Below are 16,241 nucleotides of genomic sequence, written 5' to 3'. Positions count from 1 at the left end.
TCGTCGGGGTGTTGTAGGCCTACCTCACCGGGGTGCTGTAGGTCTGCTCTGCCGGGGTGTTGCAGGCCTACCTCGCCGGGGTGTTGTAGGCCTACCTCGTCGGGGTGTGGTAGGCCTACCTCGTCGGGCTGGTTTCCTTCCGATCCCCTCCACCTTTTCCGAAGCTGGTCGATGTGCCGTCTACAGACCTGTCCATCTTCCAGCTCGACTCGGTAGGACTTCGGGCCGGTTGTGCTTTCTATTCTCCCCTTTAGCCACTTCGGAGAGCCGTTGAAGTTAAGTGCAAACACTGGGTCTCCTATGGTGAAGGCGCGGAGCGGCCGGCTGGCCGTTGCTGTCACTTCGGGGTTATACTGGGGGTGCAGCCGGTCCAGGGGTGACCTCAGGCGTCTGCCCATCAGTAGCTCAGCTGGGCTCTTCTTGGTGGTGGCATGCGGGGTGATGTGTTGTGTAAGGAGGAAGTTGTCAATCCTCTCTTGCCAGTCGCCCGGACCCATCTTGGTGAGCGTCTCCTTGGTGAGTCTCACCATGCGTTCCGCTTGACCGTTTCCGGCTGGCCTGTAAAATGCGGTGAGGGCGTGGCGGATGCCCTGTCCCGCCAGGAACTCTTCCATGGCCTTGGATGTTAACTGTGGTCCATTGTCAGAGACTAGGACATCCGGCAGCCCGTGTGTTGCGAATAGGCGCCTGAGTGCCCTGATGGTGGCTTCGGAAGTGGTAGATGCCATGGGGATGACCTCTAGCCACTTGGAGAAAGCGTCCACAACAATCAAGAGGTAGTGCCCCTGCATTGGACCCGCGAAGTCAATATGGATCCGTGCCCATGGGCTGCTGGGCATCTCCCACTCTGACACTGGGGCTTGGGCGGGGGCGGGACGTACCTCTTGGCACGGGTCACATCTGGCGACCCACTCTTCAATGTCCTTGTCCAGGGATGGCCACCAGACGTAACTCCGTGCCAGTCCTTTCATCCTTACGATGCCCGGGTGTCCGTTGTGGAGTGTCTCGAGCGTCTTCTTCTGTAAGGCGCTGGGAATCAGCACCCAGTCTCCCCATAGGATACAGCCTTTCATGGTGGACAGCTCCTGTTGCTTCCGTGCGAAAGGGCTGAATTTTTCTGCCGGTTTCTCTGCTGGCCAGCCTCGCAGGACCCAGGATCTCACTTGCCTGAGTGTGGGGTCCCTCTGGGTATGGGTGGCCACATCTGCTGACGTCACTGGGCAGTCTCTGTCGGCGTCGATGTGGAGGAGGCTTATGGTGGGTGCGGGGTCTTCTACTGGCTCTTTGGATGGGCACCTACTCAGGGCATCTGCATTCCCGATGGTTTTGCCGGGCTTGTGAATGAGTCTGTATGCATACCCGGCGAGGAAGATGGCCCAGCATGTCATCCTGGGCGACATGTAGCCGGGTGTGGGTTTGTCACCCGCTAATAGTCCCAAGAGTGGCTTATGGTCAGTGATGACCGTGAAGTTCCGGCCATATAGGTACTCATGGAAGCGCTTGACTCCAGCCACAATGGCCAAGGCTTCCTTGTCCAGCTGGCTGTAATTCCTCTCGGTGCTGGACATCGTTTTAGAGAAATAGGCGATGGGTGCCTCTGATCCGTTGGGGAGCTGGTGGCTGAGGACTGCGCCAATCCCATATGGAGAAGCGTCGCAGGTCAGTAGCAGCGGAAGCGTCTCGTGGTACTGGATCAGCACGCTGTCGGAGGATAGGAGCTTGAAGTCTTGAAGGCGTTTTCTTCCTCTGTCCCCCATCTCCACGGAACCGCTTTCCCCAGCAATCGATGGAGTGGCTCAGCGGCTGTTGCCTTCTGTTTAAGGAACACCGCATAAAAATTTAGCAATCCCAAAAATGCTTGAAGCTCGGCTTTGTTTTTGGGGGCTGGAGCTTCGTGGATTGCCCTGACTTTAGCTTTGGTGGGGTGGATGCCGGTGCCATCTATGAGATAGCCCAGGAACTTGACCTCCTGGACCCCAATGATGCATTTGTCCCTTCTCACTCTTAAGCCCTTCTCCTTGAAGCGCCGCAAAACTTGTTTAAGTCGCTCAAGCAGCTGGGTTTTAGAGTGTCCGGAGATCAACACATCATCAAAGTATGGCACCACCCCTGGAATGCCTTGGAGAAGGCGTTCCATCATTGATTGAAAAATGCCTGGGGCTGCGCTGACTCCAAATTAGAGGCGGTTGCACTTAAATGCGCCCCTATGGGTGACAATCGTTTGTGCCTCCGCAGTTTTTTCATCCACTGGCAATTGCTGGTAAGCCTGGGCCAGGTCCAGTTTTGCAAATATTGTCCCACTCCCAAGTGAATGCAGCAGATGTTGCACCACTGGAACTGGGTATGCGCTCTGCGAAAGGGCCTTATTGATCGAACATTTGTAGTCGGCGCAGATGCGCACAGATCCATCATGCTTCATGGGAGTCACAATGGGCGTCTCCCATGCTGCATGATCGATTGGTTTCAACACGCCCTGGGCTATCAGCTTATCTAGCTGAGCATCTACTTTGGGCCTCAGGGCAAACGGAACCCTGCGGGGCTTAAGCCTAATGGGGGTAATTGTCTTATCAAGATTAAAGGAAATGGGCTTCCCCACAAATTTCCCCAGCTTACCGTCGAAGACTTCCTTGAATTCTTCGAGGAGGGTGTCGAGTTCATCCTGATGAATTTGGTTAACCCCTACTATCCCGAGCCCTAGTGGCTTGAACCACTCCATGCCTAGCAGGGTTGGGCGGTCGTGCTCGACGATGGTGATGGGGAGGTTGCCTTGGAATTCTTGGTAAGACACATGGAGCAAGGCTCTTCCCAGGACTCCGATGTGGTTTCCTCCGAAATCCACCAGCCTGGAGCGCAGGGGTCTCAGGTCCCTCTTGCGGACGTCTGGCTTGATGCGTTTTAAGTTTTTCCAGTCCATGATTGAGTAGATGGAGCCAGAGTCTACTTCCATGGAGCATGGGGTCCCCTCAAGCAGCACGGTCGCGTGGCACTTAGTGGCGGTGTCGTCGTCATCGGAGAGGTGTATTGTGGTTTGGTGTACTGCTCTCCTCCGGTTCCCGTCACTCTCACCCCGTCTGGATTGGTAGGAGGACCGTTTGGATGCCCTCGCGTTGTCCTCCCGGTTTTCGCGAGGGCGGTGGCTGGAGGGCTCTGGGGCTGGTTCCTCAGCTCTGCATGCCTCTGCAATGTGCCCTCTCCTGTTGCAACGCCGGCAGGTTGCGTCTCTCCATTTGCAGCTGGCTCTGGCGTGGTCCCCTCTGCAGCTGGCGCAGTGCTCCCCCTTGTAACTTTTTTGGGCGGTTTCCCGCCTTGGGGGTCTGGATACCTTGTGTACGGTGGATTCCTCCTCCGACTCTGATCCAGCTGCGGAATCCTCAGTTGATGATTGTGTTGTGGAGCGAATCTTGTGGATTCCCTTTGCTCTGCTTACTGCGGCAGCCGCTTTCTCCGAGATTTCGGATGCGGTGGCTTCCTCCACCACGTCTTTGAGCACGAGTTTCTTCCTGCTCAGAAATTTCTTTTGCAGGCCTCTGTCCCTCATGCCGAAAACCACGCGGTCCGCGATGGCGTTATCCACGTGGTCGAACTCACAGCTGGCTGCGATTTGGCGCAGGGCGGCCACGAATTCTTTGATGGTCTCACCTTCCTTTTGATCCCTCTGATGGAAGGTGAAACGGTTCGCCACTGGAGTGCCAGTTGGGGCATAGTGTTCTTCCAGGATCTGCAGCAGGTCCGTCCATGGCACTTCTTCGATGTCTCGTGGTGCTACGAGATCAATTGCCATGTCGAGGACTTCGGATCCGCAGTTGGCCAAGAAGATGCCCTTTTTCCGGTCATCATCGGCATCCCTGATGTTGTTTCCTCTCAGGTACTGCCGAAATTTGACCACGTAGGATTTCCACTTGTCCTTCCCTGGGCGGAATGGAGCAAGGGCTGGCAAGGTGACTTCAGCTGATGCCATGCCTCTGGAAATCCCTACGAAGTGACTCGGTTCTCAGTGACTTAGCTCTATGAGGTTGGCTTGTGCCACGAGGTTCGTCGCTTGGTTCTGTTCCTTCGTCGCCAGTGTTAGATCGGCGCAGGGAAAACAAGACGCGACCAGCTCTGGTCCAGTTCAGTACTTTATTCAAGCACAGGAAAAAGACAAGCGGCTGGGCTGCCGGAGCTCCTTTTACACGCTCCGGCAGACTCAGCCGCCCACTGACAGTTATTTGAATGTCCCGCCGGAGGATTAGCCAATCCCCGGCGGGCGCCCATATAAGGACATAACACATAACACCCAAAGACCAGGCCCAACACACATAACAATCCCCAAACACACACCCCACCCACCACAAATTCCCCGCCCCTGAACCACCCAAACATCTACACAACAGATCAAGTAATGCTGTCCAAGAGCTCACTGATGGTGGCCCTTTAGTTCATTGTTGAGTGCAATTATAGCTCTGGGATAAAAACTATTCAGAAAACGTGTGGTCCGAGTTTTAATTGTTCTGTATCTTCTGCCAGAAGGCAACAATCCAAAAAGATTGTAAGCAGGATGGCAAGAGTCTCTGAGAATGTTATGCGACTTCGTCAAACAGCGAGATGTGAAGATGTCGTCCAGGGCTGGTAGCTGGAGCCCGATGATATATGCTGCCCTTTAGTGCTTCACAGCACTCTCTGAGTGGTTTACAATGTCTGCACATTGACTCCAACAATCTGGGTCCTCATTTTACTGACCTCAGAAGGATGGAAGGCTGACTCAAACTTGAAGCTGTGGGCAGAGTGTCAGCTTTGGAAGTCATATTAACCCCAAAAGCTTCCACGCTGCCACCTTCTTGCGCTTGGGAAAGTAGGAGGGGGGATTTGGTAGAGCAATATTAGTTAGACATAATAGCATTCTTCTTTTCAGTCAAGGTCATAGTGCTCCTACATTTGGAGGAGGAGTGGTTGCAGTGGTGCCTCAAATTGGGACGGATGGTGATTGGGCCATGTGATGGACTGATGGGTGCACGGGCTGGATATGGGGTTTTGATTTAGTGAGGGAAAACCCAGAACTCTCAGCTTCGGGTTTTCCCAGATGTGCCAGTATACCTATACCAATAAATGAAGATTTAGAGATGATGATGGTCTTGGAGTTTTTAATTGGAGTTGGGTTGTTCTGGAACGCTGTCACAGAGTTTGCTTGCAATACTGCATTCTAACCACTGCACCATCAGGGCTTCTTATATTATGCTGATAAATTGCCATCCAGTCTAGCTGCTGGTCTATTGGCTTCAGAGCAGATTACTTAAAGGAGGGTCTTCTCCTGTATGCACCTACCAGGACCTTAAGATCTTAAAATGAGGTCCTTCCCAAGGTCCTTCCACCAAAGTAAATGAAGTGGTTCTGACAAGAGAGGGAAAGATTTCCTGTAGTGACATCCTTTTTTTTCCAAAAACACTCCCTAATGAGGTCTGGTCTACTGGTCTACCCACTTATTGGCACTAGATGAAGAACTCCCAGGCTTTTAAATAGTATTTAAATGCATTCTAATCCTATATTAGCTCATATTGTTTTAGGTTTGGACAACAGCCTTGTTCCTGCCTAGTTTTCTATTTGATTTGATTTGATTACATATGTTTAACTTGAATTATATATCTTATTTAGAAAGTTTTGGTTACTGGACAAAAACTAATTTAAAAATAAATAAATAAATAGTCGCAAAGAAATATTGCAAGTCAAGGGGGAGGTCACAAAGCTGAGAGAAATAAAATATAATTTTTTTCAAAAGAGAAGGAGATTATGAGACGCCTACAAGGGGTCAATGTAATATCCAAAGCTATATTTGTTAGGCAATTTTTAAAGGCAACCAACATGTACCAAAGCAAGGTCAAACCAGATGTAGCATTGTGATTTTATTTATTTTTTTTAAGTTGGGAAATCCGCTCGCGTTTAAATTTCATAGCTTTAAAAAAATGTTCCTCAGTTTCACTGCAACATAATGTGGTAATTATAGTGTGCCTAGCTTGAGTTTTAGGAGGGGAGAATATATGCGTGTATAATGCATGTGCTAATAACATGATGTAAAGTGAAGATTATTATCATTAATAGTACATTGCTTGAATACAAAACACTTCAAAGTGAACCGTATATTTTTATGTGGGCGCTATAGGAAATCTCCTCTCAGACTGTAGAATCATAGAGTTGGAAGGGATCTAAGAGATCGTCAGTGCAACCTTCTACACACTGCATAATGATTCACTACATCATATCAAACAGATGATTCTCCAGCCTCTGTTTGAAAATATACAGTGAAGGGGAAGAAACCACTCAATATGTAAACTGTTTCACTGATTGACATGTTTTTCCTAATGACTGATCTGTATATTTGAAGTTTAAACCCATTAGTTCTAATTTCACTATCTGGAACAAAGGAGAATAAATCTGATGTGGCAGGGTTTTTTTTATTGGCAAATTGAAAACAGCTCTCATGTTGTCCCTTATCCTTCTCTACTGCATATTAAACCTACTTAAATTTAACGGTTTCTAGAACTTGGTTTCTAATCTTTTCATCATCTTGGTAACCTTTTTCTGGGTTTATCAATGTTTTGTTCTAAACTGGGGTGTGCAGAACTGAATGCAATACTCAAGCGAAGCCTGACCGTGACCGAGAAGAGCAGGATAATTACTTTCTGTGGTCCAGACTCTCTGCGTTTTTGATGCTTTTTATCCTCCTATTCAACTTGTCCTGTAGACCTATAATAAACTCACACAAGTGTGTCAATTTTATTTCTCTTTCCATTTGCTTCTGCCCAGACACTCAAGAGGACTACCGTGTTAAGAAATATAGATTTCCATGTTTTTCTCCTCTGCAGTGAAATACCCCTCCCTTTTCATTAAGCCTATTTTTAAAATATATAAATTGTAGCCTTCCAGAATTGTAACCGCACATCTGTATCATCCCACCATGTTCAGTAATATCTATGACAAGATATTTATGGGGGCAATATACTGACTCTGTAAATCACTTGGAGAAAGCTATAAAGCACTGAATAGAATAGAATAGAATTCTTTATTGGCCAAGTGTGATTGGACACACAAGGAATTTGTCTTGGGTGCATATGCTCTCAGTGTACATAAAAAGACAAGATACATTTGTCAAGAAAGCACTGTGAAAGTGTATATAAGACTAAGACTTACTGCTATTTTGTATTTTAACTTTGTTCTGAATAAAAAAAAAAAAATTTTTTTTTAAAAAGAAGAAGAAGAGATCAACCGATTCTCCAGAACACCTGAAGGCAGGAGAAGAAGCAATGAATGGAAACTAATCAAGGAGAGAAGCAACCTAGAACTAAGGAGAAATTTCCTGACAGTTAGAACACTTAATCAGTGGAACAACTTGCCTCCAAAAGTTGTGAATGGTCCAACACTGGAAGTTTTTAAGAAATTGGACAGCCATTTGACTGAAATGGAATAGGGTTTCTTGCAGGGGTGGGTTCTACTTACCTTTACTACCGGTTCGCAACAGGACCACACGCAGAAGCTTCCTGACGATGTCCAGGTCGGTGGGCGGAGTCTCCCACTGGTTTTACTACCAGTTCTTGCGAACCGGTCCAAACCAGGGCCAACCCACCACTGGTTTCCTGCCTTAGCAGGAGGTTGGAGTAGAAGACCTCCAAGGTCCCTTCCAATTCTGTCATTCTATTATCTTAGTCTGTAGTTGGCAGTCTTTAATGGACTGATTCTTGTAGTTTAGTTATTTTCTATCTGTATGATTGCCTACCTTCCCAGCAGTGTCCTCAACTCTGGTGTTTCAGAACCCTCCTTTCTTTGACCTGGAGTAGAAAACCTCCAAGGTCTCTTCCATTCCTATGATTCTATAAATCTCTAAGTATTTTAAGTATCTCCTGGTGAGCAATACAAAAGTCTGGTGGATTTTTTTTTTTTTTTTTTGTTCCTTTGTGGAATGAAGAACAAGCACGCTGTGGCATACAGAGACCAAAGTACCAATAAAACCTAATGGAATATGTTTTTGCAAGCAGATGTTCATTGGATTGGGACTTGTTTTTTTTTCATATCACGTTTTTCATTACGTCAAAACTAGCTTTTGATGAACAGGTCTTCCATTAACAGGAAGGCATCTCTAGATACTAATCAAAATTTTGAGACCTGAAAGCGCAATGTAGGAAATGTGCAGTTTTGATCAGAGTATTAATTTTTTTTTCATGATTTGTAGATATCATAAATTAAACACCCTTATACTAAAACCGAAGTCAGATATTTAAAACATCAAAGCTTTGTTAAATTACATTGTTTTGTATAATCTGATTAAGATTTTGTATTCATCTTGCTGCTATAGTCATATATTGCTCCTTTGTTTTCTATTAGAATTGGTGGCTGGGGCGGGTTTCAATACCCATCGCTGCCAGTTTGCTCACTGGCGCTCGGGCACTCATGATGCTTCTGTGCATGTGCAGAAGCATCTGGGCGGAGCCTCCCCCTGCCACCGCTACCCCTGACCCGGGGTGAACTGGTAGCAACCCACCACTGATTGGTGGAAGTTTTAATATATGTTTTTGGGGTTCTGCATGATGCTTTTATTACTATATTAATAGTATTAATATTCTCTCTTGAAAAATTCTCTTTTTCCCTATGTACCCTAAAGAACAAGATATTGGATTTTACCATGTACTGGAGAGCAAATCTATATTACTATATTGGCATGAAGATGTTTTATTATAGTCAGTTACTCTTTACAACCTTGTTAGAAGGCAGAATTAAGTACTGAATAACTCATGGATATAGGAAAAAAAACAGTGAAATATATGACATATATAAGAATGAAGTGATGAGGCAATATGAAGATTGTTAATTAAATGTCAGTGAAGTTTAACCTGATAGATATTTGAATGTATCCATATAATCCATATCCAAGAGGAAGAAACATTTTAAGTGTTTGATATCAGAAATCAGAGCAATTTTCATTACTGTGGTTTATATGATCCAATATTAAAAATTCTTGAACTGCTCTTCACAATATAGTGGCCAAGTAACAGCACCATATCACTTATTCCTTTGTTTGTAGCAGCTGTGGAAATAATACCCCATTGTGTTTGGTTATAACTATATTGATGTCAAACAAGACTGATGACAAGTCTGATAACAGGGGAAAAAATTACATTGAAGCGATCATTTTATATGGCACATTAGTATACACAAAAGCTCATCGCACATGTTACTGAATTGCGAAAATCTGGTTTTATGAAAGTTTACAGTAACACTGAAAATATTAATTATTTTTAGATGGCTTTGTTATAACATCTTTGACAATAGAACTCTAATATTTCAAGAAAAAATAGAATAATATTTGAAGAAAACATAGGACAATTAGATTGAGGCAGAAGAAAGGGGAAAGGATTCCAGTCATGGATTCAATGATTCAAAAGAGTAGAATAGTAATCTCCAGTTGGTAGTCTCAAAAGTGTTTTTTCAAAAAGCAACTGGACTTTGTTTTTCCTTGAAGAGGTTTCGCTTCTCATCCAAGAAGCTTTTTCAGTTCTGAGTCAGAACATCAGTCACAACTGAAGAAGCTTCTTGGATGAGAAGCAAAACATCTTCAAGGAAGAACAAAGTCCAGCTGCTTTTTGAAAAAGCACCTTTGGAACAACCATGACCTGGATGACTGAGAATCTCCAGATTTGGGGGGAGGGAGGTTTCCTGCCTATGAAATGGGATATAATCATATCTTCAGAAATATAGATGCAATTATTCTGTCAACTTTCTATTAATAGCTTAGTCAAACAATGTCGGTATTCACAGTGGTTATTTTGGAAACATGCCTAGGAATGCATTCAGTTCCCTGAAAAATTCCCTGATCTTGAAGTATTATTTAAGTATTAAAGAAATCTTAATTCAGAGTACATATAAGCTTGAGAAAATATTTAACTTAACCTTTCTGCTTCCATTAATTTGTCAATACTAACATTTTTTTGAGTTCTGCCATTTCAGAACTTCAGAACTAAGGTACAGGTGTGCAGAAATTTCTAGCTAAAATGTGGAAGGTATAATTAAAAATGTACATCTTATATAGATTTATTAAGTTTAAAAGAGACTTGTCTAAATGTCAGATTTTAAATATTTTCTTTGTATTGTCCCATCCACAGTAGGCATTTCTGTATGGTAAAATGGGATTGCACTAGCCTTTCCCCAAAGCTGGTCTTTATTCTACAGTTGATTTAATTGTAGAATAGCCTCTGATGTCAAATGCTGCAATTGTGTACTTGCAATATGATGTCTAGGGAAGTGTGTTAGTTCTAGCATTACACTCTTATTTCACATCTGCTATCATATGCCACCCAAACATCCACCCATAATTGTGGGTTGAATCTTCCAATTACTGATGAATGACATATATAAACTGCAACACAATAACTCATATAAAACCCAGCCATTGCTATTTCAGTATTGCAGTAAACCATCAATTATTGGTTATTACTTCATGGAAATGCAGTGCAACTTGCAATTTTTGTCATATGCAGGAACATCAATCCAAACAATACTCTCTCTTTTTTGTTTCTACAGCATAGGTGGCAGTAATTTCTATAAAGTCTTCCATACCTAATTTTTCATTGACTTTTAACAGTTGCAAGAATATTGGTCCATATTCTTCTTTCAACTTTGGGTGACCAAGAATTGCCTTTTGTAATTTTTTTTTTTAACAGTCAAAATTTGCATTGAGAGATGCAAAGCCCAAATGGTGGGCTTTGGAAAATAGAGGATTATGTTTAAAATATATAATAAAATAATAAAATGCACTCTTTCAGCAGTATCATGTGGACTTTCCCCAAAACATATAATGTTTTGATGTCATATTTCAGCAGGAAACCTATACTTTCTCAATATATTTTGAAAACATATTAGTGATTTCAGTGTCAATATCAAAAGTGGCATGTTTCAATTCTAGTTATAACTTTAGAATTGTTTTTTTCAGCACAGTGCTCAAAAAGAAAATAATCCAACATAATTAGGGTAGCAATTATGAACAAACCTATCCCATATATGGCTCTTTGAAATAGCCATAAAAAGGTGTCATGGGAAAGAATCAATTCTGCAAGGATATAATTTCTTGCTGGCAAATAGAATTTCTTCCAGAAAACTGACTTTGCACTGTTTTCCAAAATGTGCCTATTTATTTTATTAGGAAGTCTGAAAACAGATATGAGTGCTTTTGATTTTTTTTTAATTTGTTTATGCTTGGCTTTTTATTTCTAATATTTATATTTGGTACTCGTTCCAAACCAACAGATTGGAAGGAAATTGTGTAATGGGGCTCAGGATTCTGTCTGTTGCTCTCACCAGTCATCAACATAATAATTTAGGAATGGGATGAAATTTAATGTGGAGAAGCAGTCAAAAGATGACTGGTTTGGAAATGGTTGGATCTGGTCAAATGAAGAAAATGAAGCATGCATACAGGACAGAAAAGTTGGACAATGTCTTCAAATGTTGCTGACATCTCCATTTTAACTCCTCTTAATATTTCTTGGTCCAATAACCCAGGTGGAGTGTATGCAGCCTGTCCTGTGCTTCCCATTGTACTTATGTACACCTCGTACATGGATATAACGTTGTACTTATGTATATCATACATGGATGTAACACAGGGAAAAGTTAAGAAACTCACACCTACACAAAGGCACACCGTATTGTGTTCTCACGCAGAAGAGAATATAAATGCCTCCTGGTTATCAACCCTGGTAAAGGTGTTAGGAAAACAGTTCCAAAAGCCGTGATCTGCATGTTTTCATTAACTTGTTTGGGGATTGTCATTTACTTTCCATATTGTTACTAAAACTTGAATGCAGTTTTGTCCTCTGGTTAGTAGAAAAGAAGTGGTTTCAAACCTAACATGCCACAAGTTTTTTATGACTCCAGTTGTTCATACTGAGACCATTTCTGGGTTTCAGAATATGAAGCTGATTTTATTTTATGGCACTTTCATCCTATCTGATGGTAATGTCAAAGTTCAAGGATAAAGAGCACGGTCCTCCATGTTAGTGCCTTATCTAGTGGCCAAATATTCTTAATTCTAAGAGGCTTGTTGGATCTAGATATTCCAAAGATTCATGTAATGAATAGCCAGTTGCAGCTGTGAGCTATTTCACTAAAGCTGTCCATATTCATTTCTTCGGTTGATTTTATCAAAATGCAAGGATTCATGTTTCTTATTACTGTATGATTTCTTCAATTAGCCAATAGCTTTACGTTTATTTTCTTGCAATCTCCCTTGCTGCCCTGCATAGACGTGGGATGTGCATGTTTCAAAATGATTCATGGAAGTATAGAAATCTCTAAAAAGAAGGGCTGTTGCTTCCAGTGTTCCATTAACTTTAAGCAGTGGATTCCATCAAGCTGTTGCATGTTTCTTGTGGGATATTTAAAATATGGGATATTTTAAAGCATGCACCCCCCTTATGCATCTATCCATTTTTGAAGTAAATGTCACTGTATTTTGCAATTTAATTGCATGAAACTTTAACCTATCATTTTACTAATTGTATTTATTGAGTATTATTGTATTTATTGTATATTATTGGGTAGATAGATAGACAGACAGACAGACAGACAGATAGTATTCGTTATTGGCCAAGTGTGATTGGACACATAAGGAATTTGTCTCAGGTGCATAAACTCACAATGTAATATAAACAGCAAGTAATAGGTCATAAATCATAGTTACAATCATTAATTATAAGTTATAAGCAACAATTGATAAATTATAAGAAATCAATAGGAGAATATGTAGGAAAGGTGAGAAGATATAACTATAACTGTCTGGTGTGGTTCTTCAGAGGATAATTAGAACTGCAGAAAAAACAATTACTACCAACCTGCCTTCCATTGAGGACCTGTATACTGCACAAGTCAAAAAGAGGGCTGTGAAAATATCTACAGACCCCTCACATCCTGGACATAAATTGTTTCAACTCCTACCCTCAAAACAATGCTATAGAGCACTGCACAACAGAACAACTAAACACAAGAACATTTTTTTCCCGAATGCCATCACTCTGCTAAACAAATAATTACCTCAACACTGTCAAACTATTCACTAAGTCTGCATTGCTATTAATCTTCTCATAGTTCCTATCACCCATCTCCTCCCACTTATGACTGTATGACTGTAACTTTGTTGCTTGTATCCTTACTATTTATATTGCTGTTTCCTAATATGATTTGATTGTTTATTTGTACCCTATGACTATCATTAAGTGTTGTACCTTATGATTCTTGATGAATGTATCTTGTCTTTTTATGTACACTGAGAGCATATGCACCAAAGACAAATTTCTTGTGTGTCCAATCACAAGTTGTTCATATAACATGACTATGCTATGACTCTGTGCACAGTCAGTCAAACTGCATAATCCATAAAATGATGTGGTGGTCCTTTTTCCTGTGACCATTTTTATCTATAAGGCAGTGTGTCTAGACAATATATAACTTATACCTTACTTGTATGCCGTTCAAAACATATATAGCCAAGGTGGGTGCAGTGGTTAGAGTGCAGGACTGCAGGCTACTTCTGCTGCCTGCTGCCTGCCTGCAATTTGGCAGATTGAATCTCACTAGGTTCAAGGTTGACTCAGCCTTCCATCCTTCTGAGGCGGGTAAAATGAGGACCCAGATTGTTGGGGGCGATATGCTGACTCTGTAAACCACTTAGAGGGGGCTGTAAAAGCACTGTAAAGCAGTATATAAGTCTAAGTGCTATATAACCAATATCCAAGGGATAATGTAATAGAATTGGAAGTGACAAGCAAAGTGGATGAGAAATCTTGCACAAAATACCTATCAATAATGCACCCTAAAAGATGCTTAAAAATAGCATCTCCTTAAGCCTTTAGGATCAAAAATTTAATGCTATTAACTATTTGCTGGGACCTGTATTTGGAATTATCTGAAAAATGAAAAATAAAAATAACTGAAAACAAAGATAAACATTTTAAAACTTATTAGGAAGTCTTATTCCTTATAGGAAGAAAAATAAAACTCTTGACATATCCATATTCAATATTTCTATATTATAAAGGACAGTCAAGTTTGACTTTGTCCTTCATTGTAGAGTTTTCAAACTCTTTCTTATGTTGATTTTTTTGAAGAAAGCAATTCTGTTTAATTTCCACCGAGACAGAAAAATATAAACTTAGTTTCTTCAGAAACTTTAGAACAAAAGCACGAACTAATTATTTATGGTTCCTAAAAATGTAAATATGCAGCAATTTTCTTCACAGCTTTTTTAACAGAATCTAGAAGAGACATGCTTATGACTTAAGGCATTCAGTGTATTTTAATTTTGCTAACCCCCTTTTTTTATTTTTAGGCAATACTGCAAAGATATTCATTGAGGTTCAGGATGAAAACGATCATGCTCCTATCTTCACAAAAAAAATTTATATAGGAGGTGTCTCTGAAGACGCTAGAATGTTTTCTTCCGTGATCAAAGTGAAGGTAGGAATTATGCTGAACAACCAATTTTGCTTTCAATTTTTTTAGAAGGTACACTTTAAAGCCTGCAATCGATTCAAACATGTACCCTAGAGTCTTATCTGCGTGCAGGAAGACCACTTGGTATGCATTCAGATTTTCAGCTATCTGATGAGTGGAAGCTTTGCTTATTGAAAACTATTTAACAGAAATTTCCAAAACTGCGGAAGAAGAGTTGAAAGGAATTTGAAAATGAGAGCTGTGACAGTGCTGAAAATTGCTTCATTCCCTTAAATACTTAAGTAGCTTCTATAATAATTCTTTGAGTTTTGATCAATGAAGGTTTTTTTTTAATTACTGTTTTTTTATCCCAAAGTATCCTATTAATACTTCCAGTCAGATCCAATATTTTTAACTTATTGTACTTATTGATATAATAAATTATTTCTACTACATGCTGCCCACTCTTTAAAGTATAATTATTCATAGAATAACAAAGTTAGAAGGGACCTTGGAAGTCATCTAGTCCAACCACTTGCATGAGCAGGAGAAGCTATATCATTTCAAACAAATGGCTGTCCATTGAATGATAGGGCACCCACTTCTGAAGCAAGCCATTCTTCCAGTTAATTGTTCTCACCAATAGGAAATTTCTCCCTAGTGTTACGTTACTTCTCTCCTTGATTAGTTTCCATCCATTGTTTCTTGTCCTTCCTTCAGGTGCTTTGGAAAATAGTTTGATCCCCTATTCTTTGTGGCAGCTCCTCAGATATCAGAACACTGTCATCATGTTTCTCCTAGTCCTTCTTTTCACTAGACTTGACATACCCAATTCCTGCAACTGTTCTTCATATGTTTTCGTCTCACTTAAATACAGAGGCAGCTTCTGTTCTTTTGAGTTTTGATAAATGAAGGGTTTTTTTAAAAAAAATTACTGCTTTCTTTTTATTCCCAAAGTATGCTGTTAATACTTCCAGTCAGATCCAGTATTTTTAACTTGTTGTACTTACTGATATAATAAATAGTTTCTAATATATGCTGCCTATTCTTTAAGGTATAATTATTCTTGCTTAGCCATTATGAGTTCAAAATCTGAACTCCTGTATCTTTGCAATCTTCCCAGAAGATGCTATTTAATGTTGCTACCAGTTGGAAGGCTGGAAAAGGTAATTGATGAGAAGTGTGTTTATGTAGCTCAATGTAGCTCTTAGCCTAGCTGCAATATCTCTGAATTACCATAATTAAGAACTGCCTGAAATAAAAAATGGAAGAAACACCTGCTGTTGTTGTTCCATTGGATTTTTTAGCCCTAAAAAAAGGGGGTAAAGGAAGACAGAATTCTTTAGAAAGTAGGTGTTTGGCAGTACTTTTCTATTTAAAAAAAGTTTATACACTTTTCCAGATCCATTATTGTACATAAAATACAAAATGAGGTAGATAACAAGCTAAATCTAAAAAAAATATAATGAATTATTTTGTGTATTGAAAACAGAATCACTTCTGAACAGGGTGGATAAAAATCAATGATGTTTTTAAAAAAATCAAAAAAATCAGATTTTTTTATTTAAATCGGATTTTATTTTATTTAAATTGGATTTTTTTGATTTTTATCGAATTTATTTTAATAAAAAACTTTTGGGGTAAAAATCTATCGTAAGATAGTTTTCTATTTAAGATACATAAATAATTTAGTTTATTCAGCATGAAATGGAGCTTAGTTATTATGTAGCATGAGGCTGTATATTCTGCAACACTGGGACTATCGGTGAGTCAACAGTGAGTCAAAGGAGTAG

At 40.9% G+C, this 16,241-nt stretch overlaps 1 protein-coding gene across 8 annotated transcripts in view; it reads left to right on the top strand.

Annotated features, from left to right (window-relative positions):
* The window catches only part of PCDH15 (protocadherin related 15), a 716,117-nt gene that overhangs the window by 625,853 nt on the left and 74,023 nt on the right, over nt 1–16,241 (top strand). For all 8 annotated transcript variants that reach the window (XM_087871772.1, XM_060682279.2, XM_060682278.2 and 5 more), the window contains one exon: nt 14,345–14,472. In XM_087871772.1, the coding sequence (XP_087727898.1) occupies nt 14,345–14,472 (128 nt within the window). The remainder of the gene's footprint in view (nt 1–14,344; nt 14,473–16,241) is intronic.

Source organism: Pantherophis guttatus, chromosome 6, assembly GCF_059756535.1.
Source record: "Pantherophis guttatus breed Tessera chromosome 6, ASM5975653v1, whole genome shotgun sequence".
Classification (NCBI taxonomy): Eukaryota; Metazoa; Chordata; class Lepidosauria; order Squamata; family Colubridae; genus Pantherophis; species Pantherophis guttatus.
The sequence above is the reverse complement of the archived record's forward strand: the minus strand, read 5'-3'. Positions and strand labels throughout refer to the sequence as shown.